Below are 15,861 nucleotides of genomic sequence, written 5' to 3' on the forward strand. Positions count from 1 at the left end.
AAAAATGTCATCTGCAAAGTGATTTTCAGTCATTTTTTGTCTTTGTTGTAGCCCTTTTTGCCAAGCCATTGCCAGTGTGTCATCTTATAATGCATATTTTGGTGTAAGCCATTCATCACTCTGAGTAAGATGCCTCCTGAATCTTCTCGTGATGACGTTGTAGATGTTGTCTAGGCTAAAATGCAGGAGCTGTAGAAGATTCAATCTTTAATTTTGTATGAACAGATATTGTCCTTATCACCATGTTGTTGTTTGAGAAACCACTGAGTTGTAATGGCACTGAGCCCTGGCTTGACTGTCTGAGTCTGAGTCAACCCAGTCTACAACACACCCTCCCCAGGGGATAGCACTACTCCTCTCTCTGTTAATGCTGTTTCAACATGAACCATCAAGTTTTTGCAGTGTCTGGTCAGTACAAGGGACTTTAAAAGCACTAGAAATCATGAAATCTCCGTAGAACATTGAATTAGGATTTAGTTAGGTCAGCTGAGCAGCACATACAGATTTAGGGTCAGACCCAAAAAGCTGAAAATCACGTTCATCAGTTAAAGCAAGTAATAGTTGCTGAAAACGACAAGACAGGTCTCTGATTTTGGATCAGCAAAGGGCTGGTTTCAAACCAGAATGTATAGTCTTAACAGGTCAGTGTCATTTCATTCATAAGGTTTGTCATGTTATGGTTCTTCATGCTTTAGTGCCGTAAGGCTGAACTGGTGGACCTGCAAACAGATAGGCCTATGATTTCCTGTCATTGTTCACTGTTACATTGTAAAACTGCTTGTTCAGTTCCTCAATTTCATTGGCTAAATGTCATTGTAAATTGAGCAAACTTAAAAGTTACTAATCACCAAGGTTTCTGTGTATGTGCAGATATTTGCCACATTCTTCATTCTGATTGAAGAATAAAGGGACCCTTCTCCCCATAACTATGGTGATTTATCACCTGTTCCATGGTTAATTATCACAGCGTGCGTGGTGATCAGGTCTTAAGATGCCTCCATCTTCATGGCAACACAGCAATTAGAGTTTTGTCCTTCAGGGCCACGCAGGAAATGAGTGTGTCCGTAACTAATAGGTCTAATAACACCCCCTGATCGCATCACGCCCCCAGCTCCACAGAGCACTGCCTACTCACTTTCTTACACTTTCTTGGGTAGACATTAGGAGAGAGATGGCCTGAAATGCTGTGCCTTGAAGAAAAAAGGGAGTAGTGTATAAGAGCTGTCCTATTTAGGCTACAGTGTGTCATACTCAGTCAGAGCTATTACGGTGGCTCAAAACAGGATGTTATTTATTTTTCATTCTTTCTTATCAGTGAGTTGCTGTCATGTCATATTCCTGCGTGCTTATTTTAAGATATCTCCTAATCTTATATAGTTTAAGTTAATTTCCTTGCAGAGGAGTTAGTATAACCCAGATTAAATGTCGGTATAGTTCGGCATCAGTAAAAATAATCTGCTTTGTAAATCTCGACAGCTGCAAACTCTTAGTTCTCCCAGTGCATTTAAATGCTACACATGCACACAGATACACCACAATATCATCTCTCTCTCTCTCTCTCTCTCTCTCTCTCTCTCTCTCTCTCTCTCTCTCTCTCTCTCTCTCTCTCTCTCTCTCTGTCTCTCTCTCTCTCTCTCTCTCACGCACACACACACACACACACACACACACACACACACACACACACACACACACACACACACACACACACACACACACACACACACACACACACACACACACACACACACACACACACACACACAGGCACACACGCACACATAGGCAGGCCTGAAGGTTTAACCCATTGTGTCCTGGAGACACATATACATTGCATTCAGGTTCTTCAGATTTGAGCTGTTTTATTAAAAATGTAGGTAAGTTAGAGCTGAATGAACACATTCTTATGCAAAACGAGGATCCTAGGTTTTAAATGCAACTTATTTCATGTTTGTGTGTGCTTCGGAGGCTGAGATATTTAGGATGTAATACGCAGAGGGCACCCTTTCCCCGAAAAGGGCTTAGGACAAAATGGGTTAAAGCAGACTGCACTACACATGCCATGGAAACAATAATCATGGCACTCTCTAGGTTAGGGGCTATAGTGACTTCAACTGCTATGCCCACCAGGACGCCATAAGATCTCATTGAGTAACACATGTGAGTAGGGCTGCACGATTATAGAAAAAAATTCATAATCACTATTATTTTGGTCAAAATCATAATCACGATTATTAATCACGATTATTGATTTTTGCAGGATTTTTTGAAAATTATAACAAGATGAAGTATAACCAAGAATGAATTACATACGGGATGAGCAAAATAAAATTAATTGTAATAATTATGTAAAGGCAATAGCAGTTAAACTTAAGTGGACAGATTTCTGGCCAGAAACACAAGCCTGTCAGTATGTTCTGGCTTCAAGGACGCTCTCAAAAGTAGTTCACTATTGCCACGATTAAATCACGATTAAAATCATGAGTTCGATTTCACTATTTTATCACGATTTTGATTATTTTTCGATTAATTGTGCAGCCCTACATGTGAGTAAGGCATGACTGTTCAACCACTTCACTAGGTCTGTCATTGTGATGCCAGAGGCATAGCTGCAGCATAGTCCTTTCCTGAGTTGAGTAGCCTTGACAGTTGGTCCACATTATGTCATCTTGTCATGGCTGCGATGGCATAACGTCTTATGTCACATACGGTTGCCATAGCGAATTGATGACGGCATGTGACATCAATATGTCACCGACATTAACTATCGCAAGTATTTATCAGGATAGCAGGACGTGGCATTTACCACGACGTGGCTGTGTGTCGTTGCTAAAGTCTCAGAGAACAGTCAAAGCATTTTTGACTTGACAAATGATTTCAGTATTTTTTTCATTCCCTTCTTAATTTCACGAAAAAATCAACACATTAAACGTGTGATCTGTGAACATAGCTCACAGTGACACAAACAGGTGGACTTCCGGCCCCTTCCATCTGGATTCAAATTCAGTCAGGGGTAAAACACTCTTCAGGAGGTTGCATGAACATAAAATGGTTTATTCTTAGCTCTTAATCCATTTATGTCAGCCTCTATGGCAGAACACAGTGGGGTGTTTAGCTGCTTAGCCTCTCTAACAGCAAAGCCCCCTCATACTGCTGCACCTCCTCAGCTCCCTGCATGGATGGGACAGGGCTTCCCAAACTTAACCATGACAAGGCCCCCCCATATACCAGTAGAATCCAGCCAAGGCCCCCCTGACATGAGCCGTGCCACACTATTTTTTCTGTGCACCCGGTTTCACAAATCGATGAAGTTGTTGCAATCCTAAACCCATTCAAGTACTACAGAAAGCATAATACATAGGCCCTACATTAACATGGTAAAGAAGTAAAATACTTGTGTAGCTTATTTTTGGTTTTGGAATTTTTGGCCGACTTTGAAATCCACTGGCGATTGGAAATATTAAGTGCTCTACGCACTCTTATCAGTGTAACACTGGAGCTAAGAGACGGATAAAACCACTCTGACCTTTGACATCCTCACAAAGCCCAAAATATATATTTTTTCCAATAGAAGCTGTCCATGCAAGGTCCTGTTATGTTTGTGGTTCATTCTTCAAAGTCGGGATGGTACTGTATTGTAACACAGGAAGGCTTTTTTGAAAAAGCTACCTAGTGAACATGATGAAATACAGCTTCAGAAGCCAACAGGTCTCATGACGTAGGTGTCACCTTGCATCTTGTTTGTGTGTGTGTGTGTGTGTGTGTGTCTGTGTCTCTGTGTGTGTGTGTGTGTGTGTGTGTGTGTGTGTGTGTGTGTGTGTGTGTGTGTCTGTGTGTGTGTGTGTGTGTGTGTGTGTGTGTGTGTGTGTGTGTGTGTGTGTGTGTGTGTGTGTGCGTGTGTGTGTGTGTGAGTGCGTGTGTGTGTGTGTGTGTGTGTGTGTGTGCGTGTGTGTGTGTGAGTGCGTGTGTGTATGCGCCTTTGTGTGATGAAGGAGCAAAGGGGGTGGCATGAGTTCAATTTTAATTGAAACTCCCATTCAACTGAAAACCTCTGATGACCAGACCCAGACACTTTTTAAACGCCAGCCGGAATATGGCACCCAGCCATAACAGAGAAATAACACAGTTTTTTTTATATATAACATTGTTGCAAGGCTTGATTGAAGTCACCCTTTTCTTTCCTCAGCAAGAGAGAGCATCTTCATTAACTGCCACATGGGCTTTAGACAGCTCTCGGCTCTGCTTTGCCACCCTCACAAGGGACCCCGTGACAGGCCTCAGAGGCCCTAAGCTTCTTCACTGCTCTTTCAATTAACCTGCCAAAGGGATCCTAAATCTCCTGCTCTCCTCTCCTCTGGTCTGGCGGTCACTCTGGCGGTCCACGCACATATACCACAATGAAAAGCATGTGTTTGTCCAATCAAGTCAAGTCAAGTTTAGCACATTATTGGGTTTTTGACAGTGTCCTTATGTCATTTCAACATGAACCTTATTCTATGTTTATGCCTGAAACCAATAATGTCTTCTTTAGGCACATGAAATAGAATATTTTGAAGTAGCTGTTGACCATGTTTGGTTTGCATCTTGGTTTGGAAGAGTAGAAATGCAGACTTTTGATGAGGAGAACATGGATAGTATCATTGTTTTTTTCTCTGGGGTTTCATGGTGTCCTTTTTGGTATGTGACTGTTATAAAGATACGGATGACACATAAATTAAATGAATAATGTGCTGCCAGTGCTGTCCTTGTTCTTTTGCAGCTGTGGTGTGCGTGGTATTTCATAACATGACGACTGATGAAGTGGTCACGCTTTGAGCACTGTAAATGGTGAAATGGTTGGCCTTTTCTGGTGTGTAGACTAAAAACACATTAGATCGGTGAATTTTTAGAAAAGCAGTTTTGATTTATTTAGTAAAAACACTTCAACATTCTAAGGTTGGCATACAACACATCATTCCCAAATTAAGACATTAATGAAGGTCCAGGTAGACAAATGCTGAGGCACTCAAAGTTGCAATTTTTACTTTTTTATTTGGCGACAATAATGCCTACGCGTTTCGGCCCTCATGGCCTTCTTCAGGGCGTTCTTGAGAGCCCCTACACTGAAGAGCACCAAGGGGGGAAAGGTGAAGACCCAGAAGCACTCCAATCACCTGCTTGTGTTTAAGACATTAATGAAGACATGAGCCAGATGAAATGGTCAGAGGACAGAGGTATAACGTATCCCCCCAGTTGGATAAGCTGAAAATAGAAGGTATTAGCTCAGTATCAGTCAAAACAATTCTTCACTTCAAGAATCCAAGAAGCTGATGAGGAAGAGGAATAAGCCTGGATTAGTGTATAGGAAGTCGATTGAGACAGGTGGCAATTTGCAAACCTACAGGTACAGGACGCATTAACAGATAAAATGTTTTCAGTCTACATTTTGGACACAGGGTATTGCAGAAGGGCTGCTTGAAAGCAATAGCTTATTCCTTCTGTTGTTGTGCCTGTTAATTCTGTAAGAAATTAAATTAACCATAATATTTCGTATCTGTATTTGAAAATTCCACTACCCCTGAACATTTGTTTGAGATTTAATTCCCTCACAGTTCAACACACTTTATTCACTTTCAGTCCTTCCATATTTGCTGGGGCCCCACTAATCTGCAGGAGCAGCTGGGAGATGAAAGCAGTTGTCTGGAACAATGCAACATGTCTGCCTACAGAGTACAGTGTCGTTCAGTAGCTGTGGGAGCGGAATTCTGCTATGGAGTCGGTGCTCTGTACAAGACTGACCTAAATGGCTGTGCACTTACAGCATGTCTTTGAACATCAACAAACGTCTTTGAACAGTCGATAGAGCCAGTCACTTGTAGCAGTGCAACAGGTACGGCCCTTCCAGAAGCCTTCCACGCGGAGACACGCCTCCACAGCGCACGCTACACGAAAGCTCTTTTTAGTCTGTTGTCATAGAAACCAGGGAAGAGGTGAACAGGAAAATGGGTGAGGGTGAGGACGGGGGGGGGGGTGTCATTCCTTAGCCTTCTCACATCTTAAGATGTTTTTTTTTCTATGTGTGTGAAAGAGACAGAGATTTATTGATGGAACTGGTGTGTGTGTGCGTGTGTGTGTGTGTGTGTGTGTGTGTGCGTGTGTGTGTGTGTGTGTGTGTGTGTGTGTGCGTGCGTGCGTGCGTGCGTGCGCGCGCGCATGCCTGCGTGCGTGTGCGTGTGTGCGTGTGTGCGTGTGTGTGTGTCTGTTTGTGTGTGTGCGAGTGAGTGACTCAGTGAGTGTCTGTGTGATGTGATGGAGGGACTGAAATCTGATATTGGCATATTGTTGGATGTGAAAAAATACTTTTTTCTACCTTTAACCATTGTGATTGCGTAAAACGTAACAGTCACTGTTAATCTATGCAAATCTCAAATACCATGTTATTTTAAAAGTTATTCATGAAACAATTTAAATCTGAAAGACCTGCTAAATATAATCAAACACCTGCATGTTGAGTGCGAGTAGAATTGAGTGCACTTCTCTGAGTTTATTTTTATGCACAGTGTATAAAAGTGTGGAAAGGAGAATAAACGATGGAGACTGACAGCTCCGTCTTGTGTTCATCTGCATGCAGGGTTGTGACAGGATTTTGAGTGTTTCCAGTGACTCATTGTGTCCTTTTCTTTCTTGCCTGCACAGCTCGATGCGGACAGGGACGAAGAAGACGTCTTCTTTGACATCAGTCTGACCGTGGACAACAAACTCTTCCCCTCGAAAGAGCCAGTGGCTGGTACGTGTTAATATTCTCTTTTAGGTATTGTATTGATCAGCATGTAGCCTACCTGCACATCTCAGCATCTCTCTATTCAAGGCGTTGGGTTGACGAAAATGTAAATATTGTTCTGCTAATAAAAGGCACAAACAGATTTCTTCACTAAATATTGGTCTGAAAATTGGTCTGCGTGTGAGAGATGGAATGAGGGTGACATTGCACAGAGAAGGAGGGAACAAATACTGTATGGTGTATCAGTACGTGAAGGCCCTGCTAAGGCTCCCAGCTCATGATGGATGAGGGTGAAACGTGTAAAGCCGTGCAGTAAGGATACCACACACACACACATATAAACACACAGACAGGCCCACACATGCATGTGCACACACACACACCCACACCCACACCCACACACACGAACGCACGCACGCACACACGCACGCACGCACGCACGCACGCACAGACACACACACACACACACACAAACACACACACAAACACAAACGCACACACACACACACACACACACACACACACACACACACACACACACACACACACACACACACACACACACACACACACACACACACACACACACACACACACACACTGTTCTGTCCTTGCGTGCATTGCCGACAACAAGTTCGGCTGGTTGTTTAGCATTTTCTTGCTTTCATACAGGAGTGCAGAGCTCAAGGACCTTGAGGACGTGACCTGCTACATTCTGATGTGGAGCATTAATGATGTCACATGCAGCCACTAACCTTGGAGAGTGCAGGGATCGGGCCAAGGCAGTGCAGACAGGCAGGCAGGCAGACGAACTGCAGAATGACGGGCCGGGCTGTCTGGAGCACATGGAGATTGGGCGAAGTTGTGTTGTGTTTTGTTTTTGTTTTTGTATCGTATTATGATAATCGGGTGCCCCTGGGCACTATACCTAAGAGGTGCCCCCTTTATGAACAATATTTGTAAAAACTTGTGCCATGTGGTGCCCCTTCATTGGTCAAAATATGGTTGGTGCTCCTGGGCACTGTGCCACTGGCCCTAATGGGCAGGGCCGCGTTATCCTATGGTGCAACCGGTGCTGCAGCACCGGGCCCCGCCACTAGAGGGGGCCCCGGACGTCGTGAGATTGGAAAATATGAAACGATATTTTGAGACAATCAATTGTACTTTTGACGCATTTCGCCATCCGTAGGCAAGCAGAGGCGCATATGCATATCTTGTCACCAGGCTAGACAGGCAGCTTGGGCCCCCCAAGACTGTAGCTGGGGAACAGTAGTGGCGATTTGTTACAAGTGTTCTTTCTTTTTAAGTATCGCTTGGCCCCCCTACTGAGCCTAGAATCGCCTCTGCGCACGCTGGAATCGGAGGTCGGAACTTATCATTTCAGTCAGATGCTTCTGGTTGTGTGCCACCAGTGAAAACGGTGGTCAATAATTTTATAGTTTGATGATGGGCTACTGTCTAAAAAAGATGTGAGAAACTCGGCGTCAGCACTTGCTTCAGATTGTACGGATAAACTTCAGCCCGGCATGGATTAACGCATTGAAGAGAAGGTTGGCAACGTTATCCATTTTTGTAATGTCAGTGTTATAATCGCTTTTTGTAATAATTGTTGCATAGCGATCATGGACTTGTGCAATCATGTAGGCCTAAGCTAAGCAAACAGAGCACAGCACACCAACCTAACTTTATCTTATTCTATTGTTAAAACATGGGGAAATAAATCACGCACCCAACTGAATTCGCGAAACAAAAGTCTTGCATGGCGCGGCGAGGACCACTTCTGAGGTGTTTTTTTAAAAAGTGTTCACAATAATGCTACGTAGCAAGTGCACCAACCAGCACTCAAAGTTCTGACAGTCTGACAACAACAGGGCAAGCCAATCTAGCAAACACTAAAATGAGGCTAGTCGCATTTTCCTAAAGCAATGTTATGGCCATTTCCCTAAAACACTGTAATAGGTCTAATGTCGATGCTCTGTCAGTGTATATCTTTGCGTTCGGCTTTGTGTTCAGTTAAAACATGCCTGGGTACCACTCGCGGATTGTTCAGTTAGCAAGTGGCTCTTATCTGGGAGGGAAAAAAACTTGCGTGATACATCCACATCCACATCTAAACATTTGATTTGGCCTACGAGTTTGCACCGTAATCTACTGTAATGATTGCACACTATTGCATTGTAATGCACCATCTAGATGAAAACCGCTGACTTCTTAATTGGTAGCCTATACATTTTCAGGGGATTTCGTGACAGCTTCACTTTGCTGTGGTTCGCTGCTAAGGGGATTCCCCTTCCTCGCGTCAAGCGACAGCTGAGTAGGCTACTTTCCTCTGACAGACAGCTAGTCTTTCCAAGGCCATTGGAAGTTACATTAATTAACACGTGTTTCCCACGACGGTTTGGATTCGACAAATTGGTCGGCAGCAACGTATCAGAGACTCTTGGTTGTGCTTCTGTTTGGTAGTTCTAGCTGAGCCGACGTTTACTCTGCTAAACGGTAGCACAGAATATCCTCCCTGTCAGCTGGCTAGCCTTCCAATGGCTTGCGTTGCGACTGGTGAACTCAGCAGGGGGTTCCGCGCACCCTTTTTTCTGTTGGAGTAGAACGTGTAGCCTGGGTTGTTTCGTGCGTTTTAAATAGGCCATGGCTCATTATAATGTGGTGTAGGGGCCCCGGATTGCGTCTGCACCGGGCCCCGGCGAGGGTTAACGCGGCCCTGCTAATGGGTAATCCGAAAATGTATTGTATGACAGGAAGAGTAAGGGGTCGGAACAGAATAAGGCTGGCGCTTCTTGTTGTGATTGACTGGTTAGTTGGTTATTGACCGCTTGATTAATAGACGTGCAGAATTGATTTTCATGGCTCATCTCCTCAGACGGCTGTTTGTGTGTCGGTGGCGGGAGGAGAGGAGTACGCAGGGCCGGAGCTATAGGGAAAGCGAGCAGGGCATTTGCCCCTGGGCCCAGGGCACTCTTGCATTGGTGGTGGGGGCCCAATTGTGATCTTGTCAGGCCATCTAATGGGCCCGATAAGTGTTTTGCCCTGGGGCCCTGTGTGCAATTGTTCCGCCAATGGGAGTATGGTAGCATGCGATCAATAGAGACGGCTCAGAGACGGTCGCTGATAGTGACCATTAATAGACTTGTGTTGAAGGTCAAGTTCCAGCCTAGTCATTTTCTCATCAGACTTGCTGGTCGTATGGTGCATACTGTATTTGCATAATTGCTTCAGAAATATCTCCAAGTGATTTAATTTTGTTAAACACATACAGGTAGGCAAAGTAGGGTGGTCTAATGCATCATGTAATGGGTGCATAATATTGATAATGAATAGTAATCATGAGTGAAATTACAGGCCTTTCTCTCTCCATTGAAATGTTATTGTTTGATTAACATGTATAGCATGGACGGTGGGAATAAACGCATGTAAGTCGATTCACTTTTTGTTGCAAAAAAAATATGTTAGGGACGGCAGACAGAGTGGTAAATCAAATCTATAATTAAATCTGGCGATGGATCGGGTCTTTGAACCAGTGCAGTTCGGCAATTAAGAGAGTTGACATTTGGAGGTTGTCGGATGTGATGTCCTGGCCAGGTGGTCATGGTCTTGTCGTCTGCTGTGGTTAGTGGTGTGCACAGACATTTTGGGGGGCAGGTGGTATACCTGATAATGTAGTCTCATCTTCAAACACTAGCGCCTATACCGATGGCTCATAAAAGACAACATACATCCTGTCCAGAACGTTTCCCTCCTTATTCTCAGATGGCGTACAGTTATAATATGCCCCCATTATGCTGTAAGCGTCTATCTCGTCACTGAGTGGCTCAGTGTTTTTTTTGCTCTGTCCCCTGGGAACTATATGCCATCTAATTATGCAGAAATATTGTAATCATGCAGTGACGCATGCCTATAGACTTATATGATATGACAGTAGCCAAGCAAACAAACACTGTGCGTATGTACCCATCGGCACATATAAACAGACAAACAAATACACATACACACGTGTTTACACACACACACACACACACACACACACACACACACACACACACACACACACACACACACACACACACACACACACACACACACACACACACACACACACACACACACACACACACACACACACACACACACACACACACACACACACACACACACACATTAGCTCACCACTCCACTGTGACACATGTAGCACTGTGCATTTAGTGTTGACGCCAACCATTGGTATGCAGTCTTATAAATCTTTAAACTGTGTACCTGCCAATATGGAGAATCCCTAATCCTAACAGTCCTCAACTTTGCATTCTCTTTGTTTGGTGCCTTTTTTACCAATGTGGTGTGACAGTGAGCTATGGTATATGCAGTATACAAATGCCTTCCAGATTATGTGGTGGAAAGCTAATACACACAGGCCACCAATCCAGTGTGTGAGAAAAAAAAAATCCATACACAATTGATGTGGTATACAAAATTCACAAGCCTTAAGTCTTCCTTATCCACTTGTTGTGTCGGCAGAGTGCTGTGGCACATGCAATTCCTCCCTCAAAGTAAATAGAGGAAAGCAGTTTCCCTACCCTTACAACTGGCTCTTGGGGAGGAGGAGAGCTTTTGGAGACGCCGCATCCCTCTGATGCCACATGGCTCTGGGCAAGCTGTCACTGTAGAGCTAGCTACTAACCTCCTTACAACTCTCAGCGATGGGTAGGTTAACCTTAACCCAGGGGTGGGGAACCTTTTTCATTCTAAGGGCCACTTCAAATTCCTCCAAGAGCTGTAAAAGTCCTCCGACGGGCCGTACTATGAACACAAACCAGGATTTCCTCCCATGCACTTTAGGCCTATATTGAAGCAGCCACCTTTACAACAGACCCCACCTTCTCTAGGTCCCCTGAGTATAACCTAATTGTATTGAAAATGTAATTTCTAAGATTCCTTTCCAAAATATGTCATGTCATGTGAAGCTGCATAACATAAAAATTATGTTGGGGGCCGAATAAAACAGCCTCAAGGGCTGTGAACGGCCCTCAAGACATAGGTTCCCCAGCCCTGCCTTAACCAGACCTCTCACCTCTGTTTGCCCACAAATGACCTTCTCCATGTGCCTGCTGTGGAGGCAGCAGGCAGACGGAAAGCGGAGTGGCCGGCCACCATCGCCACTGCGGCAAAGCATTGTCTCAGCCAGCCACACTAAAAGCAGGGTGAGGGTTGGCTAATGGAGTGTCAATTTTCCAAGTGGCTCCTCTTCCTGTGTCAGAGTGGTAATGGGGTTACTAGTGAGACGCCGGCAGCGACAGCCCTCCCTCAGCTTCCTCTGGGCCACAGGTGCGATGGGACCGGTTTTAAAATGCGACTCCCCGATAACCCCCATCGCTTTCATCTTCACAACAAACAGTTTGCCTTCTCCCCAGGGAAGCAATTTCTTAGAACCTAGCAGACTGCTGAAAATTGCTAATTTAAAAGAGAGAGAGAGAGAGAGACAGAAAGAGAGAGAGAGAGAGAGAGAGAGAGAGAGAGAGAGAGAGAGAGAGAAAGAACAAGAGCAAGAGCAAGAGCAAGAGCAAGAGGATAAAAGCACAGCAGTTCACTTGGCGTTTTGGGCATCACTTCCACTCTGCTAAATTGCTCACTTGACCCCTCTCCTCTCCTCTCCTCTCGGCTGGATGGTGTTTCAGGTGGGATTACCATTGAAGCCCTTCCCTAATGGTGCTGAGATGAATGACAGCATCGGGGAGTGTTCAGGCTGATGCATTTTGGAGGCTGCAATGCACACACAGCACATGGCGTTTGCTCCTCCCTGATGCGGCGGCGGACTCCTTTGGCTCTGATAGTCAAGGCCACGCTGTCCTCTCTATCTCAGCAAACATGTCACCAGGGCCGGAGCTATAGGGAGGGTGAGCAGGGCACATGCCAATGGGCCCAGGGCCCTCCCGTATTGGTGGTGGGGGCCCTATTTTGAGCTTGGCAAGCTGTATAGGGGGCCCTATAAGTGTCTTGCCCATGGGCCCTGTGTGTTGTTCCGCAACTGCATGTTACAAATCATTCTTGGCCTGGTTGTTGATCCAAGAGTGCTGAATCAGATTCAGGAATTTGTTTTTTGCTTTTTGAAACAGCGTTATAGGCTCTCATTAGCATTCCTGTGAGCTCTTGCGTTTGAGCAGCTTGCATTCAGCACATAGCCTATAGCTTATGTGAAACCATCCGAATCAAACTTCCACCCCCGAGAGTACTCTTGTTTTCATCTGTGCCACAATATGCACAATATATTATGTACATACAAAAGGAATGACCTCAGTGGCAAACAGCATAGTTAACACATAATCTATACACGTCAGAAGTCTACATGCAAAGCAGCATTGAAGGGTAGCTGTAGAGTAGTGATTCTCAAAGTGTGGTCTGGGGACCATGGGTGGTCCACAACAGAACTCTGGTGGTCTGCGAGGGGATTTCTACTTTTCCAAAACAAGCTAGCTGTAGGCTATATTTGTAAAATTATTACAAAGCTAAGGATAGCTGAAGTCTTATTTTCACCACAATAAGACAGGCTTGTAAAGTGAATAAAATTAAATGATCTGCATCGAAATTAGCAGTGTCAAATTAGCACCCGTCAACTGTCAATTCAGTTGACAGGTGGTCCCTGAACATTTTTGGTGGTCAAAGTGGTCCTCGTTCTGAAAAAGTTTGAGAACTGCTGCTCTAGAGAATGTCATTGCAACGACATATGAAATTGCTCAGCCCACACAGTAACAATGACATAATAAACAAGAAGGGCAGCCATTCAGTGCCTGAATGAAAGCTATGTGAGGCGGCATGGCGTGCCGTTGTTGTGAAGGTTGTCCACACATATCGACTGAAAAAGAGGAAATAATGAGTGAGTGAAGCAGAGAATCCAGAAAGGTTATTATTGAGGACTCAAGTGGCTGAGAAAGAAATAAGAGCTGACAAGAACAGCAATAATTGGGAATAAGGCGTGTTACACAATGTCTTGATTGTTCCCTTCAATTCTTACAAAATAGCAATGCACAATATGACAGATGTCTTAAGCCATCTGATAATAACATTTCACCCCTGAGTTTCTATTGTGATGTTTTGACTGTGAAATTATTTAACGTACCTAGAGACAAGCTCATTACACAAAACATTTATAATGTATATATTTTCCTCTACATGTTGACATGGCAATTGGAGATTTGATTGGTTCTGCTAAGTTCAATCAAGATTTCTGTTCAGTACATGTAATTGACTATGTGGCTGAAAGAAATGTTTTCCCATAATGCCAGACCAAAGTGTCTTGAGGTTGAGAGTTTTCATTCAATGAGTTTAGTTGTAAGCAACTAGACGTCGTCTTGGAGCTTGAGAGACAGTTTGTAGGAGCTTCATCAGGTTTTCGTTGAGTCACATCAACTTTGATGTTTCTGTGTTTTAATGGTGCCCTTTTAAGTATTGTCTTGGGTTTTAAGTATTGTCTTGGGTTTTGACTTAATCCCTTTCTTCCATTATAATCTCCCTCTGTCTTGCTCTCTCTCTGTCTCTCTCTGTCTGTCTCTCTCTCTCTCTCTCGCTCTCACTCTCTCTCTCTCTGTCTCTCTCTGTCTGTCTCTCTCTCTCTCTCTCGCTCTCACTCTCTGCCTTTGCCTCTGCCTCCGTCGCTGTCTCTCTGCAGGCCCCAGTGAACTTGACCTCAGCGTCCTGTCAGAAACGACAAGTTTAACTGAGGCAGATGATCCGTGCAAATTTGATGAGCAGGTAGGTAGGACCTCCTCTGTGATCCTGAGCACAACACAATGTATTGTAAGTTAAAGGTGCACCGTGTAGGATGGTGGTCAGAGTAGGTATTGCAACTATGCTGCTCATTGAAACTGTGCTGCCTATTGTCAAATTCGATCTTTTCACATGTACTGTACTTTCTACATAATGAACTATTACTTACTGGTATTACCAAAGTGCAGCGAGTTGTTATTCAAAATGGCGGACGATGGAGAAGATCCTCATTTCCATGTATGAAAAGTGCAATTTTCCCAGTCATAAGGAATACTAAGAATTGTATGGTGGTGTTAAGTATTCATGAAAAAGGTATCATTTATGAATGGGCAGCATGAGTTCACAGAAAAATAGCACACAGTGCACCTTTAACGCCCTCATATTTTTTTGCCACCGCCTGTGGGCTGGTAAAATAACGTTAGCCTGCTTTACACTATTATATATGCTCATTTAATTAAAAAAATATCACTTATCCTGATGAAATGTTGCAAATCTATATTACTGCCTTCCCGAGGCATTAAAAAGAGGGCTGGCGTGCAGATGAGTCTTGGAGAGCAACCAAGTGTGGAGCGTAAAAAGCTGACGGGCGGAGTAGTAGAGTTGAGTGAAACAGCCAGGGAGCAACAAGCAGGGGTGGAGGGGGCAAGTGGGGCATTTGCCCCTAGGCCCAGGGCCCTTCTGTATTGCTGTTGAGGGCACTATTGTGACCTTGGCAGGCCGTATTGGGGGCCCTATCAGTGTTTTGCCCTGGGCCCTGTGTGCAATTGTTCCACCACTGCCAACAAGCAGCCCTCCACACCAGCACCAGCAGTGGAGCAGGCAGTCACCTTGGCTGCCCTCTGAGGCACTGAAAAAAACCTGACAGCAAGCATCCGCCTCAATTTTGACAGGTGACATTTCTCCTGCTTGCTGCTACTATACAGGATGGACTCTCCAGGCAGCATTTATTATGTGCATGCAGAATACCAGCATGATACCGGAGACATTTCTACAATTCCCTTTCGTCTGCCTCCTTGTGATGATTAATTTCGTGTTGGCCTACATGTTAAATTATGTTGTAAGGATACTGTTAGTTATGTAATATTGAAGGTCAGTGCTCCGAGCTTTTGTTAAAACTGATACAGCTGTCTGGATGACGTCTTGACATTGAACCAGCTTCATGTATTTTTTAGTTTAGAGCATACGTTCCTGTTATTTTCAGAAATTTTGCATATTCATTAAATTTGTTCAAAATATGTACATGCTGATTGCCACTAGCAAACATCAAAATTCTATTTCATTACATTACAGTGGGAAGCTTAGCTGCCCCTCAGACCCCTTGTGTCTCAGCATGT

At 44.3% G+C, this 15,861-nt stretch overlaps 1 protein-coding gene across 1 annotated transcript in view; it reads left to right on the forward strand.

The window, feature by feature from the left end:
- ak5 (adenylate kinase 5) overlaps positions 1-15,861 on the forward strand; it is a 64,505-nt gene that overhangs the window by 24,431 nt on the left and 24,213 nt on the right. Inside the window, exons 7-8 of the mRNA XM_063220250.1 lie at positions 6,676-6,766; positions 14,430-14,512. Coding sequence (XP_063076320.1) covers positions 6,676-6,766; positions 14,430-14,512 — 174 coding nt within the window. The remainder of the gene's footprint in view (positions 1-6,675; positions 6,767-14,429; positions 14,513-15,861) is intronic.

Source organism: Engraulis encrasicolus, chromosome 16 (genome assembly GCF_034702125.1).
Source record: "Engraulis encrasicolus isolate BLACKSEA-1 chromosome 16, IST_EnEncr_1.0, whole genome shotgun sequence".
Lineage (NCBI taxonomy): Eukaryota > Metazoa > Chordata > Actinopteri > Clupeiformes > Engraulidae > Engraulis > Engraulis encrasicolus.